At 37.6% G+C, this 22,246-nt stretch overlaps 1 protein-coding gene across 3 annotated transcripts in view; it reads right to left on the bottom strand.

Annotated features, from left to right (window-relative positions):
* NAALADL2 (N-acetylated alpha-linked acidic dipeptidase like 2) overlaps positions 1 to 22,246 on the bottom strand; it is a 972,343-nt gene that overhangs the window by 472,095 nt on the left and 478,002 nt on the right. For all 3 annotated transcript variants that reach the window (XM_067466051.1, XM_067466050.1, XM_060767493.2), the window contains one exon: positions 8,027 to 8,516. In XM_067466051.1, coding sequence (XP_067322152.1) covers positions 8,027 to 8,508 — 482 coding nt within the window. In that variant the 5' untranslated portion in view covers positions 8,509 to 8,516. The remainder of the gene's footprint in view (positions 1 to 8,026; positions 8,517 to 22,246) is intronic.

The following is a 22,246-nucleotide window of genomic DNA, read 5'->3' as shown; positions in this document are numbered from 1 at the left end:
ACCTTGATCTAGTGATGTGGAGAAAAGGTTGGATGAAAAATGTGTTATCTGTACTAGTCTCTGCCCCATGTTATCTTTGCCATGGAAGGCAGAAAGCAAAATGGCAAGGTGCAAGAAGCGTCTTCCCACAGCAGTGTGGTGCAGGACAGGGTTTAATGTGGCATTCTTTTCAATTTCAATGTATGCTAGTCATGCCACCAGAGTATCATTTATCTTATTGTGTCTGTTCTGTTCAGAATTGTGTGCATTCATCTGCCCTAGGATGTATGGGTCAGAGTAAACTAATTCTCAGTTTAATGTTCATTGGGGGCATGTCCTGATGATATGATAATAAGAAGCCACTATGTTTAGTGAACTTCTGGTGGTTATGTTATCCATGAATTTTCCAAATCTCTTTTGTTTTTCAAGAACATTTGCATGTAAAACATATTCTGAGTGGAAAGCTATTCAAGAACATAAGAAGAATCATGCTGGCAAAGAACACAGACCTGTCAGGTCCAGTGATGTAATTCAGGAGAATACAGTGGTCATCAATCTGAGTGTCATTCAGATCTAAAACTCTGAGATCTAACACATGAGGAAACTGTACATACAAACACATCTTTCCCCTACATAGCAATTGTAAATCATTCTTTAAGAACTCCTAGATTCTACAGGCAGCATAGCTAGGTTCCCATGGGAGCTGTGTTTTAAAAAAATAGTTCTTTAAAGCTGTACATGTTACACAAAGATGTTAGTAACTGAGATGCAGAAATTAGATATATGCACACACACACACAGTCTTATGCCTCAAGAAAGGCTAAAATTATTGTATTTCTACAGCTAGATCTACCCTGTCATATAATTCAGTTTCAGAATACAGATTAGAATTATATGGCAATGTCTGTACATATAATTCAGTTCAATGTGCACCTTTGTTCAGGAGGTATGGATCACATTTCAAATTTTCAAAAATCAAATTCTCCAGACCTCCACCCAATCTTGGCTGTCCATCGTGAAGTGTTACATGACTACATGGGGAGTAATAGAAAAGCTGTGCAAATTTCTCTATATTTTTCCCTCTATTTCTCTCCCTCTGTGTTTGAAAGTTTTCACACTTTCCTGGCTGTGGAATGTATTTTGGGGGTATTTTTTAAAAGTGATTTGCCTTTGAATATAATCTATTTTGGTAGTGATTATTTCAGCCTGATGCTGAAGTACCCCAGGAAACCCATCAGCTTTCCGTGTGAAATGAACTGTAACAAGCAGCCTCCTCTTGGTAAGGCTAGTGAAACACACTGTTCATTGAAATGGATTACTGTTCAGACGTCAATTTCATTATCCCCTAATCGATTCCCAAAGAACCAGGAATGGGGGAGGCATTGACACAAAAAAAAACCCCTTTTCTTAATGGCCTCCCTTTTTGTCATTACTGTTATGAGAATAGCATAAAAATAGTTCTGTTCACTACAACAGATTGAAGCCTAGTTACTCTCTGCAGGTTGGCAGCAGCCTTGAATGCCTTATTAACAACCTTCAAGTCTGACTAGTAAGAGCTGAAATATATAATGGCCCTAGGACATACAGCTATAGGGACTTAGCTGTATGTCCTGTATGTCTTCTTAGAGACTTTTGCATTTGATTTGTTTACATAAAGCAAGTAACACATTTGCTAATTGACAGAATGAAAAAAATATTAGCGTTAAAGACATATTTTTGCAACATGATGCACAATAAAAACAAGACCACCTTTTTAAAAATTAGAATGGTATTTTTCAAAAAAAAATTAAATAATATTTTAAAAATAGATTTTTGTAGAGGAAGAATTTCAGATAAAATGACAATATATATGCACAAAACCTATTTGCTAATTCCAACAAGAGTAGGTCTACTGAATTCATTGTTGTATGTTAAGTAAATGTCCCTTGTATTCAGTGGGTCTATTCAACCTTAATCTTCATGCTACAATAGCATTCTTTGCTGAACAGGACTTTCTTAACTAAATGTCTAATAATATTAGCAACCTTGACATCTCTCAAAACCAAGCAATCATCAAAAGGTCAACGGAAGAACCATCCATCCCCTCCGAGGGTCACAGAATAGAAGTCAATACACTTAATTCAGCAGCAGCAAATCTTTGATGATTTTTGAGGCGCTTACTGGGGTCTCTTAATTAAATTGAAGAGAGTTTTCATTGTGAAAGCTTTGTTCCAAAATCTCCCAAAGGCTGCCCAAGGGATTTCTAAACAGAACTGCTGATTCTGTAAGAACTGAGGATCGGGAGGGAAAGTGAACAAATGATGATACTTTAATTTACATGAGAGCAACTCAAGTTCAGAATATTGAAAGTGCATTATCTAAAGTTACACAGAATAATTCCTCAGACATTGGTGGGAAATAAAGATGAAAAAGAATAGAAATTATTTGTAAAATGAAAGCATAGGAAAGACTGTGTTGTCTATGTTTCAAGGTGGGGCTGCAAATCTGCTTCAATAAGCTTTAGAATAATGGAGATACATACAAGATCGAGTTAGAGATTTATGACGATATGCAATGGGGCACCATACAAATTGTTCCATTGAGTAACATGGGATCCCACTCCATAATTGGGCACCATAGAAGAGTGGCAATTTTCCAGCTGGGTGTAAGGCATCCATAATTTACCACTGAGTTGTGACTCTTTTGGAGGCATTTTACTCTTATGCTACTATCACACAAGGACAGTATGTTCTTGAAGGTTATACAGTAGGCTTGGGTAACCACGGAAAAAAATTCGTTCTAAACTCGTTTCGTTTTTAGGGGGCCCTTGCGTTTCATTTTTTTTTAATAATTCCGAAATTTTCCTTTTAAAAATTTCGAAATATACGAAATTTCGTATAATTACGAATCGATTCGTTAATGGCGGACGCGATTGTGCAATATGCTAAAAAAACCTCCAAATGGGACAGGGGGAACTTCTGAAGCTTCCCTCTCCCTCTGTTGTTGACTGTTGGTGTGATAAAACAAACAACAACTATAAAACTTGCACCAGACATGCGAAAATAATTACGAAATAATTACAAAATAATTACGAAATAATTACAAAATAATTACAAAATAATTACAAAATAAATTGAAAAAATTGTTTCGAATCTAATTTACTCTTCACACTATTCCTGCATGGCTCAATATTGGATCGTAAGCTAATTTAAATACGAATTAATAACGAATTACGAAATTAACGAACAAAACCGCCAAAGCCTATTATACAGTTGTGCATCAAATCAATTGTATAGCAGTCACACTGCTTGCTCACTCTATTAAGCAATGGTCTCTAAGGTATAAATAGATAGAATGGCAGATTCAATTGATCAATCCATTGATCAGTTAATAGATAGATACTTTTGAGGGGTAGGGGAGATTTAGGTTCAGAATTTGATTTTTGTCTTTAGATTCAGGAATTCATGTTTGAAGACTGAGAGAGCTAATACAAGACTACAGAAATTGAAGTTCCCCCACTGGGATGTAGTTTTCAGAGCTTATTACTCATACGAAACATCATTTGAGTATATTAAAAAATGCATGCCATCTCATAACAATGAGACTTTTCCCCCATGGTGAGTTTTAAGATGAAATGACATGTGCTTATTTTCCCTTGTGGGTTGCTATGATTATTTCTTCTTTAGAAGAAAGTTCAGGAGCTATTTGCACATGGGCCTGGTTGTTGCTACCTTGTATTAAGTAGCAAGCAGCCGCAATAGATGTTACAAAGGGCATACAGTGCCTAAACAGAGGACACTGAAAAGTGATGCCATCTTTATTGATTGGTGATACTCTGAACATGATATGCTATTACAGGTAGCCTTCACTAAGCCTCCTTCTCTTCAATTTGGATCAATATCTTTTATGTTATTACATGGTTAAGGAAACTCTTGGGCTCCAGCTGACACTGCTTACAGAAGTGCTTAATGTTTTAATAACACAAAAAAAGACATTATGACCCTTAAGAATTAATTTAGTTTTGGATTCTTGCATTGGCTGGACGTGGGTGGGGGGTCAATTAGATAACACTGGGTTATCTCCCACTACTCCTAGTTCTGTTATTCTATGAACCCTGTGTGCTGTGTTAACCCTTATAATTATTAGACAGCAAAACCCACAAAACTGTTTTATATTTTAAAAGTTTCTCTGCTGTGAAAAAAAGTGAGCAGAGAAAACATAAATCTACTACACTGCTATATTGCAGAAGAGACCTTCAACAAAGCGTGGTAGTGTGAACTGTAGAGATGTGAAAGAAAGTTGTTCCATTAGGGTGTGTGTGATTCTTCACTAATTTCATTCTTGAGGGAAGCAGTGATTAAGATTAGCAGTCACTGTTCCACCATGAGAAAGTCATAAAATAGGATAAGTTTCACACCTTATTGGCAATTCCCCATGATGGCAGGATGGAAGTGTTGTTCGTGTTCCTTAGCCTACAGATTTAGGAAGATAGATTGAGATATCAACTTGTAAGATATGCACAGATTTTCCTCTTTCTCAAGGGTTCTGTATACTACCATCATGACTGTGTGGGGTCAATTGCATATTAAAAGACATGCATAAAGGCAGATCAGATCTCCAAAAAGAAATATGGCTTATTGCAATGAATTTTAGCAAGTCCTACTTGTAAACTTTTAATATAGATGTACACTGCAATTTTCTTCAAGGTTCCCAGTGACAAGAGGTTTAAGCAAATTAATACAAGTAAGTAGAACATCTGTCCCTCCTTCTGTCTCTATATTATTCATTGTGGCATCTGTAATACTGGACAGAAAAAAAAATCCAGTACTAGTAGGAACAATAATTGTTAATTTCTTGTTAATTTCTTTTTGGATCTTTAAAGCATTTGTTATGTTTTTCAATCCATCTGTCTCTAAGCCTTTGTAACTCTATTATCGATACTACCTTGTGGGGTGATCCTTTTTTGTTTGGGGGGGGGACACCTAAAACACACACAAACAATAAACCTTATCTATGTGTGCATTCTAATTAGAAAGTTTAATATGAGCCAAAAATTACCAGAAAACCAAAAAATATTTCTGCAGCTGTCTGCCTTCCTTCCTTCCTCTCTCCCTTCCTCCCTTCTTTCCTTTGTAAGAGAATAAAAATGTGATACAAAGCAATGGCAAGGCAATGCGTCCTTCCCTATGTAAACTGAATGGTAGGGATTGGAAGAAGTCTTGAGAAGGGAGCAAAATGTAGAACAAGTTTTCAGGACATTTCCAGACAGCACCAAATCACTGGTTTTAATCAGGGGCAAAAAATACCAGGATTTCAGAAGCAGTTCACATACAGACCTGTTGGTCCCAGAATTTCTGTCCCCATCATCCACACTTTCTGCTTCATTGTGTGAAGATGTGAATCACTGTAAGATTTTGTTCCTGGGTTATATAAGCTGTAGGGCCATTTGTACAGACGGACTGTTGTTCCTGGGTTAAACATGTCTGTTCCTGATTGCTCTTATTGGGAAAAGATGTACAACATTGACTAGAGGGCCACAAATTTGTCCTGGCCAGAGAAAATGTGCCCTCCATCATTAAGTTTCTGGCGCAAAAACAACGTTTTTGTGTTCTGCTCAACCAACCAATCAGAAACAAATATCTAAAGCCCAGGAACAAACCTAGAGGGGGAAAATCCTGTGATTTCCAACTGCAGGGACATACAGACATTTGAAGATGTGGTTTTTCGGCTAAGATATTCCTGCACCTGAAAATCTCAAGTTTTTTGCCATTTGTAGCGATAGCTTCGGCATTTTCAGGAAACGGTGCCTGGCCACCCTCCTGTTTGCTGCAGAACTTCCTGGGATAAAGGTATTGTCTGGACAGGCCCTCAGATGCATGTTTGAGACAGTTGGACAGACAGATGCAGAGACACACCAGAAAAAAGATTTTCCACCCAAATAGTACTTGTTTTGCAACTTTTAAATTGCTAACACAAACTATGGGGATGCTTTCTGCAAAACGTATCCTTTAAAAAGAAGGTTATTATGGTAGGTTTAGTATATGCAACTGACACATAGATCCATTTATTTGTATCATAATTTCTCTCTTTATATAGATAAGTCTGTCGTGAAAGAAATTACAGTAACCTTGAAAAAATGAGGTAAGGTTATAATAATGTGCCCACCTTCTGAATAACTTGTGATGGTCAAGTATAGTGGCTGAAGCCTACAGAAGGATTTAAAGCTAAAAATTCAAGTCTACCATTCTTGTAAGAAAAGAATTCAATTTCTGAACCTAAGGATATGATTCATATTGAGGGAGCAACAGTTTTAATTTTAATCTGTATTATAAAATTCTAGAAATATGTTTTTAATATGAATGTTCTTGTGGATGAATATTTTCATTTTCCTGAATAACAAATGCTGACCATCTTTTTTTCCTTTCTCATTTAACTTTGCATGAAACTATGTTTTTCCACTTTCCTTTTGGAGAAGATATTTTATGCCCAGAATAGGTATATTATACCAAAAAGTGTGAAAATATTAATAACTGAATTTGAATAATGTAAGATGGCAAGATACCAATCCACATATACATTATTAAATATAAGGTTCAGGTGAGGCTATATCATAGCAAAAGTAGTAAGGGTTTTTTTGGTCTTCTGGTTAAACAGGAGATCACATATTTAGATACCATATCATCAGAGACACAAAATAGTCACAAAAAGAGGAAGAATTTAGTTAGCAGTTTTGGAATACTAGCAGTAGAAAAACTATACATTTCCATGGCTATGGGTTCCTCAAATAAGAAACCTGCAAAGATTCTGTCTCAGAAAAGCTTTCAAACTTGATTTTTGCTCAATATATAAAAGTCTCAGATTAAAAAGAAAGGAAAGGGGGAATCAAATTTTAATTCTATAGGTCATGAATTGCTACGGGAATCAGAAGTTTTAATATATTTATGGAACTTCTGAAAACAAAACTGAGAACGGAACACATGGTTCTTGAATTTCTCTCTCTCTCTTTCTCTCAATATCTCGATATCTCAATATTTGATATGGAAACAAAAATATCCAAACCCAAATTTTGTCAGAGTAGATCGATCTGCTTAGAAAATGTCAGTATAGCTCTCACATGCCATTGGCAAATCCAGTAACTGTCAGCACAAATGATGTGGAGATCCATCACTCCCCAGCCATGCATTTGAAGAAGTGGTTTCAAATCAATGAAAGCTCATGCTGAAATAAATCAATTGCACTTAAAGGAGCAGGTAGGTTTCTTTTCTTCCAGAATTTCTCTTTTTATACAGCATGAAACACCCCCATGGTCTTTTCTAGCACTCTATGCAAGCAATACCACAATCTATCTATCTGGCTGTTTAAAAATAAATTTGGAAACATTTCCATTTATGCCATAATAAGAACTCTAAATTGGCAAAGTAAATTATACTTTTAACAATAAAAGTAGAAAGAAATGAACATGAATGTATTGTTTATGATAAATCATTTCTAATGCATTGCAGTGGTTTACAAGCTTTGACTCTCCAGGCATTTTTCTTTCTTTAGAGAATGTAGTTCTAAAAATTTTCACAATTGTAACTAGGTGTTTTTAGACTTCAGTTCTGACAATTCCTAACAGCTGGTAAGATAACTTGAATTTATGGGACCTGAAGTTCCAAAACACCTGGAGGACCAAAGGTTGGGAACCACTGTTGTTTTAAACTAAAATTACTTTTTAAAAGTGACTCCATAGTATAATGAGAGCTTATTTCCAGAAGTTAAAAATACAATACATAGATACTGCAAAATTATAATAATTATTCAATAATGTAATATTATTGGTAAAATCACAGTTGAAAAAAATATTAATAAATTCAGAATAACATTAATTTTCAATGGATTGTTTGCAAGTTATATATTTAAAATGTCAGTATATTCTCTCCAGGGGAAACGATGGATTACAATTCGGAAGTAGTCTATTGAGTCATCTGATTATATATTCTTTCTCAATTATTATCAAAGCAGAGTTGAAATACTATATATATCACAACTTGCCAAAATCAATCAATTAAAAGGGAAAAGTACATACCTGAAAATCTGTTCAATATCTTCTGCTTTGATTTCTTTAATAATCTCCTGACTGATATGAGAGTCACTTGGTTCTGATAATGTAGGGGAAGGAGGACACTGTGCATGTCCATAATAGCCTATCAAAATCCCCAAAATAAATAAACTTACAGCAGTGAAAAATGGCTTAAATATCCGGCAAAAGTTGCAGTGATTACTCTTTGGTGGAGTCCTTGCATAATGGGACACATAGTCTGGATCCTCCTGCAATCTTTGGAACCTCCCTTTCGGAGATGCTGATGGCTGAATAGGCTCCAGGTCAATGTCTGTGTTTTGAGTTTCTTCTGCTGGCTCACAGACCCTCCCATCCATCCTGAAATGGTCAAAGCCAGGTTCCTCCAATTCCTTTTCCATGTCCCATTCCAGTTCAAGGGAAGTGGCTTGTAAGTCATCATTTTCTAGGTATTGTGATCTCTGATCTCCACTGACTTTGTGATAGGCCATTTTTTTACCTGTTGATAGAGAACAAAAAAATCAGCAGAAAGATATGTGCAGTAGGTCTTCCACTTTCACAAAGGTAAGGGGCACAGAATCCCCATGAAAGTGGAAAAACTGTGAATTTGAAAAATCTTGGGTTTTTTTTTTACATCAGAGAACATGTCAACATTCTCTAGGGCAACTGTTTTGTCAGCATCCATGGGAAGTTGGCCATAGAATCACCCCAGAAAATTGAGAGATTCTTAAAGAAATGGTCTCTCTAGAAATCTCTATGTTCTGCAGCATAATTCTATGGTCAGCGTCTGACAGAAAGTGTCCATATAATAAAATCATAGAATAATAGAGTTGGAAGAGACCACATGGGCCATCCAGTCCAACCCCACATTGCTAAGTTTCCAGAGGGAATTGAAAACTTTCCTTTTTAAGTAGGACTTTGACAACCCCTAAGACCTTAGCCTGGCAAAATAAATTGACTTTGACTCTGCACTTTACACTATCTGTAAATTTCTGCCCATCCTCTAACTAGTAGCTATCACTGTGTTTTATTGAGTATTTTATTTAAGCTGAATTGGGCTTTTATCCTTTGTAAGTGTTGTTTTATGTTTATTTGTTATTATTTGATTGTGATGAAAATATGTTTTGCTCGTATTTTATGTTTGTTTTATGGCACTATTGTGTGATGTTTGTAAGCCGGCCTGAGTCCCTCCAGGGAGATGGTGGTGGGATATAAATAAAGCCTCTGTTTAAAAGTCTCCAAGGAAGAAGGATAACCACCCTGGAGGATCTGGAGATTTCTAGGGAGAACATATTAGTTAAATTCAAGAATAGTCAAATTTGCAAAAGTTAAGCCCACAAATATGGATGGCCAAAGTCACTATTTACCTGAATAATTAATTTAAACAATATCTAGTGTCAAATGTGTTGCAATAAAACTCCCATATTCCTCAGGTAGTATGTTCAAAGGCATATAATGTTACCTTTCCTTAATAAGTTTACAAAATTTTATTTGAAAAACCCCCACTTCTGTTATAATTCCATCAAACTTTCTTTATCCAAAAAATTGTTCCTGGGGATGACATTATATTATTATCTAGCATGGAGCCCCCGGTGGCGCAGTGGGTTAAACCCCTGTGCCAGCAAGACTGAAGACCGACAGGTCGCAGGTTCGAATCCGGGGAGAGGCGGATGAGCTCCCTCTATCAGCTCCAGCTTCTCATGCGGGGACATGAGAGAAGCCTCCCACAAGGATGATAAAAACATCAAATCATCCAGGCGTCCCCTGGGCAACATCCTTGCAGACAGCCAATTCTCTCACACCAGGAGTCACTCCTGACACGACAAAAAAAATCTAGCATTATTGCCAGGGATATATCCAACAGGGATAATAATGTTGAGATGTTGCTACATCAGGCCATGTTCTTGTACCAATCCTAGGAGGTTATTATAATTATTGTAGGGCAAAATAGAGATGTCCAGGAAATGAACTGCACAACATCTGTGAAGGTATCCTATTTCATTTGCAACTGCTTCTGCTATAAGAAGCTGTTTGAAGAGTTATTTTAAAGCCTGGGAATTTTTGGTTGAAAGCCCTTATTTTTTTCCCCATGAAATACATTTTCGTTTTTGCAATCCAGGAAAAAAATCACGGAATAGTAGCCCTGGTTTGCAATCATGGAGGGTTCGTGAAGCTGTGTTGTTTTAAGATTTACAGATATTAATTTCTGTGTAGATTTGCTTTTTATCTTGTTCACAGACATAGTACTTTTTTCTATTTTTTTGACAGAACCACAGAGTAAGAAATCCATTTTATAAAGCCATCTACCAAAGGAAAGAAATGCTGGGTAATGGCAGAAATTTCAGGGTGACATTCCATGCCCTTTAATGCTTCAATAAAAGCCTTCCATCTGGATATAATGTTCTATTCTTCACCTGCAGATAAATGCACAGCCCTTCAATGACTTATTAACTTACTTTGAATTTATCCTGCCAATCAGATTTGATCTGTTTTCTGCGCAGTCCCCCCTCCCACTTTTCCCTTTTCCCCTTTCATCTCTCTCCCATTTTAAATGAATCAAAATCACTGCCTGGTTGGTATTCTGAGCAAAATGGTTTCCTTAATGGCAAAGTATAATGGTGGCAGTTTCAGGCATATTTCTATCTCAACATGTGCGCCCTCAAAGTAGAACTCTGACCTCTAATCTAAACATTCAAAGTCAATTCTCTACAAATCATTTCTAAACTGACTGCAGGGAAGAGACTTCGTTTTCATTCATACTTCGACAATAGACATTCCATCACATAAGCAGTGGCAATTTAACGCTTTTCAAACAGCGGACAGAACCATCAATTAGAATGAAATGCAGATACAGATATTAACTCACAATGTGATGAGTATCTGATTGACACTCACATCCTGGCCTCCTCCCTTTCCTTGTTACACATTAATAAATTTTCTTTATCTCAGATCCTTCTTCCAAATAGTGGTTTCTAGGTCACATATTGGATGAACCTACTTATATGCAGCAGCACATAGAGGGAGGTGAGCAATCATATGTGAAATTGGGGGGGGGGGGGGGGGATGACGCCAAACACACCAAAATAAAAATACAGCCCACTGCAAAAAATAAAAACTGCCTCCCTCAGGGCTGTGTCTGATTTGCAAATCCAATAAACAAAGATATAAATAAACATAATAAACATAATAAAGGTCTGGTCATTTGGAGGTCCTCACCTCCTGATACTGCTCTCAGAAAACATCACTTGCTCTCTTTTTCCACTGTCACAGCTCACATAATGGTCCTAGAAATGTTTTGATCATTTAGGGTCATCTGGAGTTTAAAAAAATCACTCTGAAATCACTCACCATTTCTACAACCAAAATTTAGATTGATATTTTCCCTTACTCAGATGATCCACAATGTCTCCATTTCTGTCTTAGTTGACTTTTAGGGAGAATGACTTAGGAATTTTTGTTATCTTATTGACTTTATTTAATTTCCTTCCATATTCCTACTGGTATGTTAACTAGGTAAGACCCTTCCATTTCAACCAGACACTATTTTTAGCAAAATACATTCACAATTCTGGACATGATTACACTACTGCAAGAATCTCTAATTGAGCAACACTTGTAGACTGTCTGAAAATTGGAAAGGCCGCAACACAGCTACTTATAAAAACCCAGTCCTGTGGCCATTTATTTGCTTATATATATATATATATATATATAGAGAGAGAGAGAGAGAGAGAGAGAGAGAGAGCAAGCTTCCAAGCCAAGTTCAAGGTACTGGTTTTTGAAAACTAGGGTTCTGGAAATGCCATTTACTACAGTTGGACCAGGCCAAGTTTGTGTTCTCTCCTCAGTCTATACTGCTTCTTCTTCTCTACCCTACCATACCTTCTTACCCGAATCTCCTACTTCATTTCCACCCTTTTGCTACTCCTCCGCAGGCATGCTTTCTTTTCTATTCTCATATCTTAGCTGCTCTTTTTCCTTTCAAAGATTTCCTCTCGTGCTTTGCTTTTCAGTGTTAAGAAGCTTGATAAAACCATGGTCATAATTTAGACAGTAGAAGAGTTTGGTAAATGCATGGATAGATGGCATTCCCAAATTACCTTTGTTTCCAGAGGACCAGCTGCAGAATTTATAACGGAGGCAGTGTGTATGTATGTATGAACATGGATGTATGCAACCAAGGGGAAAAGTGGTAATTCTCGGTGTGTCTACACTGACCACTGAGTGCCCTTCCAGACAGTCCCTATATCCCAGGATCTGATCTCAAGTTTTCTGCTTTAAACTGGATTAAATGAGTTCAGATTGCCAGATAATCTGGGACCAGATTCTGGGATGCAGAGTCTGTCTGGAAGGGTTCTGAATCCATTATGCTTCAAACCGGCACCAGTTCAACCATAATGGGCTAGAAGAACATGGATATATGCAACTACATGAACTTGGCTGAATGTGTGTGATTCTGCAGCATCACTCATATAGGCCTGCTGGGCCAGTCCCACATCAGCTCCACTCCTGCCACTACTTCCTCGCCACCATGAAAGTTCTGTGGAAAGCCTGATTGGTGTGCTATTGCTTCTGCCGAGGTCAGAAATGGGTGCCCTGACATGTGACCCACAAGGAAGTTTTGCACTCAACTTCTATGTCAATTGAACAGGGGAGGGAGATGGTGTAGCAGCTGCCCTGGAAACAACTAATTGGCCTGAATTGGACTTAGTACAACTCCAGACATTCTAGAAAGTATTGGAGCTTTCCCTAACATCATCTCAGAGTAAATACAGGTTAAAACCAAAAAGGCGGATCCTCCATGGAATTAGTGATATGTTTTCTTGACTGCAAGCATCAGCTTTAGGATAAATCTGCCTTTCTTTACCAGTGTAGACATGAACTCTGACTTTGGTCATGTGAGAAGGAGAGGGGAGTTATATGGCCTGGTCAAGACCAGAAGTTCATTGCAATTATAGGAGTGCAAACTATTTTAGCTCAAGTGTCACATCTGGTGTTGGTTGAGGCCAAATGTGCTCTTCCATATGCAAGCATGTACATATAGGTTACCTATTATTCAGAGTACATACTGGGCACTACTTAGTAAAACAAATCACTCTGAAGATCATAGAAATGATGATAGCAACTGCTCCAAAATAACTGAGGAGGAGAGATTTTCACCTTCTCATCTTTCTAGCAACCCTATGGGTACAATTATGAGTTAGGGGAAGTAAAGACAGTTGAGTTGTTGTCACAACAAGCTACAACTATCTTCACTGCCATCCCAGATACCTGATTTTGAGTGGGATGGGAGAGGGGGAAGGGGAGGGGGTCCCCTTTCCCCAGCTTCCTTAGTGAAGCAATACTCTGGTTGATGTCAGTCAGAATGCTTAAGACCAGGTAAGTGGTATGTTATGGCTGGAGAAAGACACCACAAGGGGTGTGGGAGGCACCCTTAGAGTGGACATGTTGGGCACCATTTTGGGCATCATGATTCATCCAGAGTTTCTCAGGAGGCCTCTGTACATTTACTTATAAAAATAGGTTCTATGGGGGGGGGGACATTTATTTAGAGTGTATATGGATCAGAGTTTTTGACTACAATAATGCACAACTAATTTGTAATCAGATAATATCTTGTTTACAGGAGACATTGTATTCCCATTGGGAAAGCAGAAATTCTGCATTGTATCTGATCTAAAGTATATACATTATCCATCCCATAGACTGAAGTTTCATTAATTGTGGGCTATGTTGGAGGGCACAAGATATTTGGCAATAGTAAAAGGTGTCTGAATATCACCTAGTGGCTATTTTTATTCGATATTTGATAATCACTGGTCACATAACCAAATGGAGGATTATTACTTGTTAGGATAATAACCTATTGGATTATGGCCAAATGGGGAAACCATAATGTTTATATTTTAAGAAAAGAAATCATATACACATGTATTATGCTTGGCAATTTGTTTTCAGCTGCTAAACTGATTTCCAGGTGACTCTGAACTATTAGGAACATAGAACATGCCATAGAATATGTATACACACACACAGATTATATATATATATATATATATATATATATATATATATATATATATATATATACACACACACACACACACACACACACACACATACATATATATATATATATATATATATATATATATATATATATATATACACACACACATATACATATACATATACATATATATATATTGTATCAAAAGCATTGCATAAATTAGTATAAAACTGATAAAAATAGAAGGTGTGCAATGGCATTGTCCATAGCCTCCAACAATTCCTCCTCTGTACATGAGGCAGGGCACAGTGGACAAGCTTACAGATGCAGAATTGTCTGTTCTGCTCCACAGTCACACAAGGTATGGGATTCTTTTAGGTAGTGCCATTTTGCCAGTTTGTCTTTTGATCTGACCACTCCGCTTCTGAGTCTATTCAGGGACTTCCAGGTTACCCCTAGAGGAAGACCCTCATGGTGGGGGGGGGGATCCAGTTGGGATTTCCTGATTTAGCTGCCCAGCGGGATATCCTCTTGTTTCCTGAGACAAAAAATCAAGTAGACTTCTTTAAAATAACCCTTCTATCATATGCCTGTGAAAAATGAACCGTTTACAGATGTAAACGGTTCATGTTTACTCCTGTAATGATTCCATCAATGTTGCCTCCAAAAAATCCTGCAAATCTCTTGAGAAGACAGCTGGACAAATGTCAACATGTTGGAAGAAGCAACATGTTGGAAGAAGCAAATACCACCTCCACTGGACTAGCCACATTGTCTGTTCTATAACAGACTTTTTTGTGACCTTGGTTTTGGCTTTCAGTCTGCTGAGATTCAATAGCTGCCTTCATACCACTCTGCATATCTGCCTGATAGGTGATTTCCACACTAGTGGGAAGCTTCCCATCAACAAGATGCAGTATCATAGTGATGAAGGCGGAAAATAAGGTTGGGGCAATAACACATCCTTGTTTGGACACCTAATTCTACCTTAAAAGGGTCACTTTGGAAGTCATTGTTGTCCAAGACTATTGCCATCATGTCATCATGGAGGAGCCCCAGGATGTTCACAAATTTGTCAGGGCATCCAATTAGCTGGGGGAGTTGTTGTGTCAGCTCAGGTCTACCTTATTTAAAGATGTCAGTAGGAATCCCATCAGGTCCGCTGGCTTTGTAGTTTTTAGTTGGCTGATGGTTTTGCTGACTTCCTTCAAAGTAAGCAGTGCTGCTAGCTCATCCCCGATTTGTTGTTGCGGGGTTTGTGAGAACCTGTTTGGCCACATTGGAGCTGTGGTTAGGGAGGTTGTCATAGTGCAACTGATATTTTATCCTTCAGGAGTTTGGTACCATCTGATGAGTGTAGATGGTGTATACCATAATTTTTGGTCTGTAGATGACCTTTGTGGCATTAAAGAATCCTCTGCAAAGAAACCATTGGATATCAAACTAAGAAACATCAAGACTTGTTTGATGAAAATGATAAAAAGATTCAACAGTTAATTGAAAAGAAGAAAAGAAAACTTTCCAAACATAGCAGAGAGCCACCTACTATGCTGCTAAAAAAAAGATTTACGCTTGTGCAAAAGCTGATGTCCAAAGAAGGACAGAGAACTCAAAAACATCTGGTGGACAAAAAAAGGCTCAAGAAATCCAACACTTTGCTGATGTCCATGATGCACAGGCATTTGACTCACTATTGAGGAAAGTTCTTCTTGGGCCCTTTCCACACAGCTGAATAAAATCCCACATTATCTGCTTTTAACTGGAATATATAGCAGTGTGGACTCAGATAACCCAGTTCAAAACAAATATTGTGGGATTTTCTGCCCTGATATTCTGTGTTATATGGCTGTGTGGAAGGGCACTTTGTTGTTTTCTTGGCAAAACAAACACCTCAGTTTTTATGGTGAAGGACCCTGACAGAAATTCCGCTGATTTGCCTTACAACCATCAAAACTGATTTTTGTGTGGTGTACACACTACAGTACAAGCAAGCCAAATAGGGAATGCTCTAAAATGCATATTTTTATAGCACTAGAAGTAAAAAGTCAGCATTCCCTCACAGCTGCCTTCATACCACTCTGCATATAAAACAGAACGCAACTGCAGCATGTCAAATCAAATGGTTGTAAGTGCTGACTCTTAGCAAAAGAAAGAGAGAGAGGTAAGCGAGAGTGTGTGCGAGATGTAAGTATGGGATAGTGAAAGCCAATATATATCAGCAGTGTCCAAGCACTCGCCGTTTATGAGTTTTAAAAGAATATTTTTACAAATTGCATGAAGCTAATCAAGAATGTTTAAGTATTTATCCACATAAGCAGATGCATAAAAATGGAAATAAAATTCCATAAATGGTTACTACCCTGAATAAGCAATAACCATTTTCTGTACTACAGATCATGGCTATTTCTCAATCCTTGAAGGAATTCATTTCTTTCTTAACTGGAATGGGTTTCCTAAAGATTGAGATTTCCAATGGGACATTTATTATAATATGTGGAATTTGTATGCTAACAAAGCCTGTTCAGGAAAAAAATTAATTTGCACATAGGAAATGAAGCATTGATAATATCTCTCAGGGCCCTTCCACACAGCCATATAACCCAGAATATCAAGGCAGATAATCCACAATATCTGCTTTGAACTGGGTTATCTGAGTCCACACTGCCATATAATCCACTTCAAAGCAGATAATGTGAGATTTTATACAGCTGTGTGGAAGGGTTCACACAGCTGTATAAAATCCCACATTATCTGCCTCAGAGAAATTTCACTTTCAATTTCATTCACAACCATTGGGACAAGTTAAAAACCAAGGGAAGGTGAGTGGAGAAAAAATATTTTAAAAGTAGCTGAAAAAGTGGAATGACTGGATTGATCAAGATTTTTTCTGTATGTTGGTATCTGTTTGGGAAACATATCCAGAGTTAAGAGATAAATAATTGATAATGGCAGCAGTGGCAGTAGATATAGGACCTCAACAATTTTGAGCAATAGAGTGTGTCTTCAAATTGTTTCTGACTAATGGTGATCCTAAAGTTAACTTACCATGGAAGTGGGAAGTGGGGGTTGACTTAGCCTTTTTCTGAGGCTGAGTCACTGAATTGTCTAGGGTCACACAGTGAGTTTCCATGGCCAAGTGGAAATTCAAACCCTAACCTCCAATATCCTTGTCCCCATCTACACTGTCATGTGTAGTCTATACTGACTGTCTACGCAGTCAGTGTAGACTCATATAATGCAAATTAACTGAATTGAGTTACATCATATGAATCTACATTGTATGAGTTTCAAACTGCATTTTATGGCTGTGTTGATGGGGTCGGAGCCCAACGCTGAAACCATTGTGCCATATTGGCTCTAAGAAATCCAGTTTCTTTCTGGTTTTGAACTCTGGGCCTTTTAAGTATCAAACAAACAAGAAAACCGCTAGACTATTAAAATAGACGGATGAACTTTTCTGAACTTTTTAACCATGATCAACTAAATATTGGAAAGATGGAGGCAGTACTGCAGATAATGTGGATTATATGACTTGATAATCTGAATTATATGGCAGTGTAGAAGGGCCCTCAGAGAACATGAGCCAATCCAAACCTATCTCTTCAGAACATTTAGCAAACTACTCTGGGGCTTTGAAAGAATCAATGCAAAGGAGAAAAAAATCATTCTCCTATTTTTTTTCCTTCCTTCAGGTTAAAAAACTCCATTTAACCCATATACCATCTCAAATCTTGACTACTGGCAGAGAGCAAAGGAGATAAAAAAAGATGCAGTCCAGAACTTCAAGTTTCTGAAACCACATATAGAAGGGCAAGATAGCTTTTCGTCTCTTCTTTCCTTCTGATGCTGCATCACAAGCCATTTCAGAGGCTGATGAGATTTTCAAAAGCTGTTTATGAAGTGGCATGAGAGCATGGGTTACTGTTAAAAATAAAGCTCCTGTCAGAATACATAAATATATATATTTAGAAAGCATTTGGCAAGCGTGGGTTTTCTTCACTTAATTCTGAAACAATTGTTGCATATTTTTCTAACAATAGACCAAATCAAGTACTAATCTATTTTTGATTTGCTGAAATACCTGTTTGCATCTAGACGATTAGAGTGTGCCACATTTGGTCACCATTATACAATATATTTCTGAGTGAATACTAAAGATCAAGTAGGTACTGGATGTTGCTATGACAACTGGCACTGGTGGAAACTAAAGAAAGAGTATTTATTTTCACAATGAATGTATACACACATACATAGAAAGCTAAATGTATTCTTGTGTTCCCTTAGTATATGTAGAATTATCTGGGGATTATTTGAATACTGACCAGTGAAAGCGGATGATCATATTTGGATGACCTTGTATTGACTATATTATAGAGGCCTATGTATAGTTGTGAAAGCAGGAAAGTGAAGAAAGTTAAGAGGAAGAGAATAATCTAATTTCAAATGAGATTCTAGAGAAGAGTTCTAAATCGATCCCAGAACAAATGTCACTGGAACCAAAATGATTAAACAGAGACAATCATGTTTTGGACATACTATGATGCAGCAGGAAAACTACATTGCAGATGAAATAATTCAATAGATTCACAACCCCGAATTTTAAGGATGAGAGCAGAGCAATAGATGACTGACTTCTGGAGGTCTCTAAGTTTCATGTTTTCCAGAAATTGAACCCAAATTGCCACTAAGCAATCACAAAAAGCTGTATATAACCCTTTAATGGATTAATTGAATTTCCATATTCACCCCTTCTACCTATCCATGTTTTTTGTCTCAGCTCTTCAGTTCAAACACCTTATTTCATTCTGATCATGTGCTGGCCATATAGTTTGGCTTTGGAGAACATCTCACGTGGACCCAAAGGAAAAGGGAGAAATAATCAAGAAATCTTGGGCTATATCCATCCTCCCATTAGCAGTCACAGTGAGATATTTTTCTGCTGCCATCCCCATGGCTGTTGTTTATCCTGGACCCAGAAGGTTTCATAGGTCTATTTTGAGTGTTGATAAGGAATGAAAATTTCTTAGTTCCACATAATCCCACCTTTCTAACATTGCCATTCTATCACTTGGTTTTGGCTCCAAGGATGTATGTACATTACATAGAGATAGCAGTTTAATACTTTAAACTCATGTCGTTTTATCCCATTCTACATATATAACAAATGTCTTGATCTCTAAACTCCTCATAAATCCAAATAAATGCCATGTAGGTCAACAAAAGTTCTCCTAAAAGCACAAAATATAATATAATATTATTTATTTATTTATTTATTATTTGAACTTATATGCCGCCACTCCCCTGGGGCTCGGAGTGGCTTACAAGAATAGCTAAAATCTAACAAAATTTAAAAGCAATTTTAAAACAATTTAAAAACAACAATATCAAACATTAAAAGCCTGTCGAAACAGGTATGTCTTACATGCCCTGCGAAAAGCTGGTAAGTCCCGCAGGGCACGGACTTCAAGTGGCAGAGTATTCCAGAGTGATGGTGCCACTGCTGTGAAGGTTCTGCGTCTGGTTGCTGTTAGATGCAAGGTCTTGACACTGGGAATTTCCAATAGATCTTGGTCCTCAGAATGGAGGGATCTCTGGTGTTGGTAGGGGGTGAGGCGGTCCCTCAGATACATCGGCCCCAGACCATGCAAGGCCTTAAAGGTGAGTACCATCACTTTGAAAGTGATCCGGTGCTCAATTAGTAACCAATGCAGCTGCAGTAAGATTGGGGTTATGTGGCATCTCATCAGAATTCCCGCAAAAAGCCGAGCAGCTGCATTTTGTACCAACCTGAGCTTCTGGATCACCGTGAGGATGTGCCCAATAAGTGACATTCAAGTGACAATACACTAATTAAAGAGATTTGGGGTAAATGCTTTCACTTTTCTGTTAATTCTGTTTGCCAATAGTACAGAAGTAAAAAAAGTTATTCAGTCCATAACTGTATTTCTGTTATGGGCTCATCTAATCAGGAAAATGTGCAGATTTTTTCCAAAAAAAATCTCGTGTCTTTTTTTATTCATCTTGGTTGATGAGTAGGTAAAGATAAAGGTTTCCCCCTGACATTATGTAGGTAAAGATAAAGGTTTTCCCCTGACATTATATAGGTAAAGATAAAGGTTTTCCCCTGACATTAAGTCCAGTCATGTCTAACTCTGGGGGATGGTGCTCATCTCCATTTTTAGCCAAAGAACCAACGTTGTCCGTAGACATCTCCAAGGTCATGTGGCCGGCATGACTGCATGGAGCACCATCACCTTCCTGCCAGAGTGGTACTTATTGATCTATTCACATTTGCATGTTTTTGAACTGCTAGGTTGGCAGAAGCTAGGGCTAACAGCAGACACTCACCCCCCACCCCCCCACCCCGGATTTGAACCAGCGACCTTTTGGTCAGCAAGTTCAGCAGCTCAGCAATTTAACCCACTGTGCCACCGGGGGCTCTGGTGTTTATATGTTGATTCTACATCCCTTCGTATTGCTTCTTTCTGCTTCTCTATCCAAACATTGTTTTAAAAATCAATGATGAGATGTTGGAAGTCTGGATGGGAGAGAAATAGACCTGTGTTGGCAGCAATGGAGTCCTTCTTCTCCTAGTGCACTTTTCCAAATTTAAAAAATATTTTTCCCTATGGAGTTAGCACTGAATTGATAGACTGCAATGAACTGCTGTGCCGAGAAGGACCAAAGCCCCACTTTCCAAATATTCTGTTCAACATCAAATGTCTCTCTTTCTCTCTATCTCCGGCACTACCAAGCCTCCCAACACTGCAACTGTGAGTGATGAGATAATTCTTCTGAACTCAGTGGATGAATGACCTCCTCTTTCCCCACTCTTGCTTTTTCCTATTGCCCAGGGGTAGCATTGTCCCCAGGTGAAACTGAGTAGTGCAAGTGAATAACTGGCAGCGACAGAGACCTCTCCCAGTGCAACATCAGTAGTACTGGGTCCTACCACTTTAGCTGGAATCAGCATGATGTAGTAATCTGAATGTTCAATTGCTCTGGAAACCAAGGCTTCAATCCACTCTCAGCTATGGAAACCCACTGAGTAGCCTTGGGCAAGTCACACTCTCAGAGCCTCAGAAGACAAAGTCAAAACTTATTCTGAGTAGATGTTGCTAAGAAAGCCCAGTGATAAGTTCACCTTAGGGTCATCATAAGTTGAAGATAACTTGAAGGCACACAACAAAAAATATTTTAGCATGAAGTTTTTAGAGAAAGTAGGTGTTCCAAGTTGAGGGGAGAAGAGAAGAGAAACTGGGCAGAAACATATTGAAAATAGTGACGGGTAAAATCTGAAACAACAACCACAACATCATCTCAATTCAATTTTCAAACTCAGCACTCAGGTAGATATGATTTTTTAATATTGCAGAAAAGAGAGTGGGTGTCCCAAAACATTGTGTGATTGTCAAAATGTTGTTAAAATGTAAAATGAAAATAAAAACAAAATGGCAGGAAGTACAAAAACAAATGCTGATCTTTTGACATAATTGCCCCTTGTTGAAGAAAGACAGTTTAATCACATTTGCCAAGGGAAGTATTCTTATTCTTATTATTCTTATTATTATTATTCTTATTATTATTATTATTATCATCATTATTATTGGTCCATGTTCATAGACAGAGTGGAAGGGTGGACAGAAATTCTAGAAACAAAATGTAGCTGCTGTATTGATCTTGCCTTACAATTTCTCTGAAGACTCCCCCAGGTTAAAAATGCTTACAACAAAATGAACAATTAAAACAAAACAAAAATAGAGGGCAAAATCAGCAAGGAAAAACAGTAAAGGTAGAAGACAAAGTAAGCTGAAATGAATACATGTATAAAGGTAATATCTCCAATTACGATTTCTTGCCTCCTCCACACCCATTCTATACATTACAGCTGCTTCACAGTCTAAATATTTTAGAACAAAAATGACAATCAACCCTAACTTGCCAGCTTTGCAGTTATGTTTTAAGCATATATGCAGCTATCAATTTGGAACCCATATAATTCGTAGCACCATCATAACAAAATAGAGTTTACTTCTCTTAGCCCAATACTAAACAAACATATCTACCTGGAAATAAGCTCTGTTTATTGAAAATGATACCATATTCAGAGGAGGGGTGAGTTTAACAGTTTACTGCAAACAGCTGTTCAAGACTGAATACAACAGGATTATAGATTTGATAATCCTGAAGGACAAAATAATTGAAGATGAATTGAAGAA

Source organism: Anolis sagrei, chromosome 3 (genome assembly GCF_037176765.1).
Source record: "Anolis sagrei isolate rAnoSag1 chromosome 3, rAnoSag1.mat, whole genome shotgun sequence".
Classification (NCBI taxonomy): domain Eukaryota; kingdom Metazoa; phylum Chordata; class Lepidosauria; order Squamata; family Dactyloidae; genus Anolis; species Anolis sagrei.
This window is presented reverse-complemented; position numbering and strand designations above follow the sequence as displayed.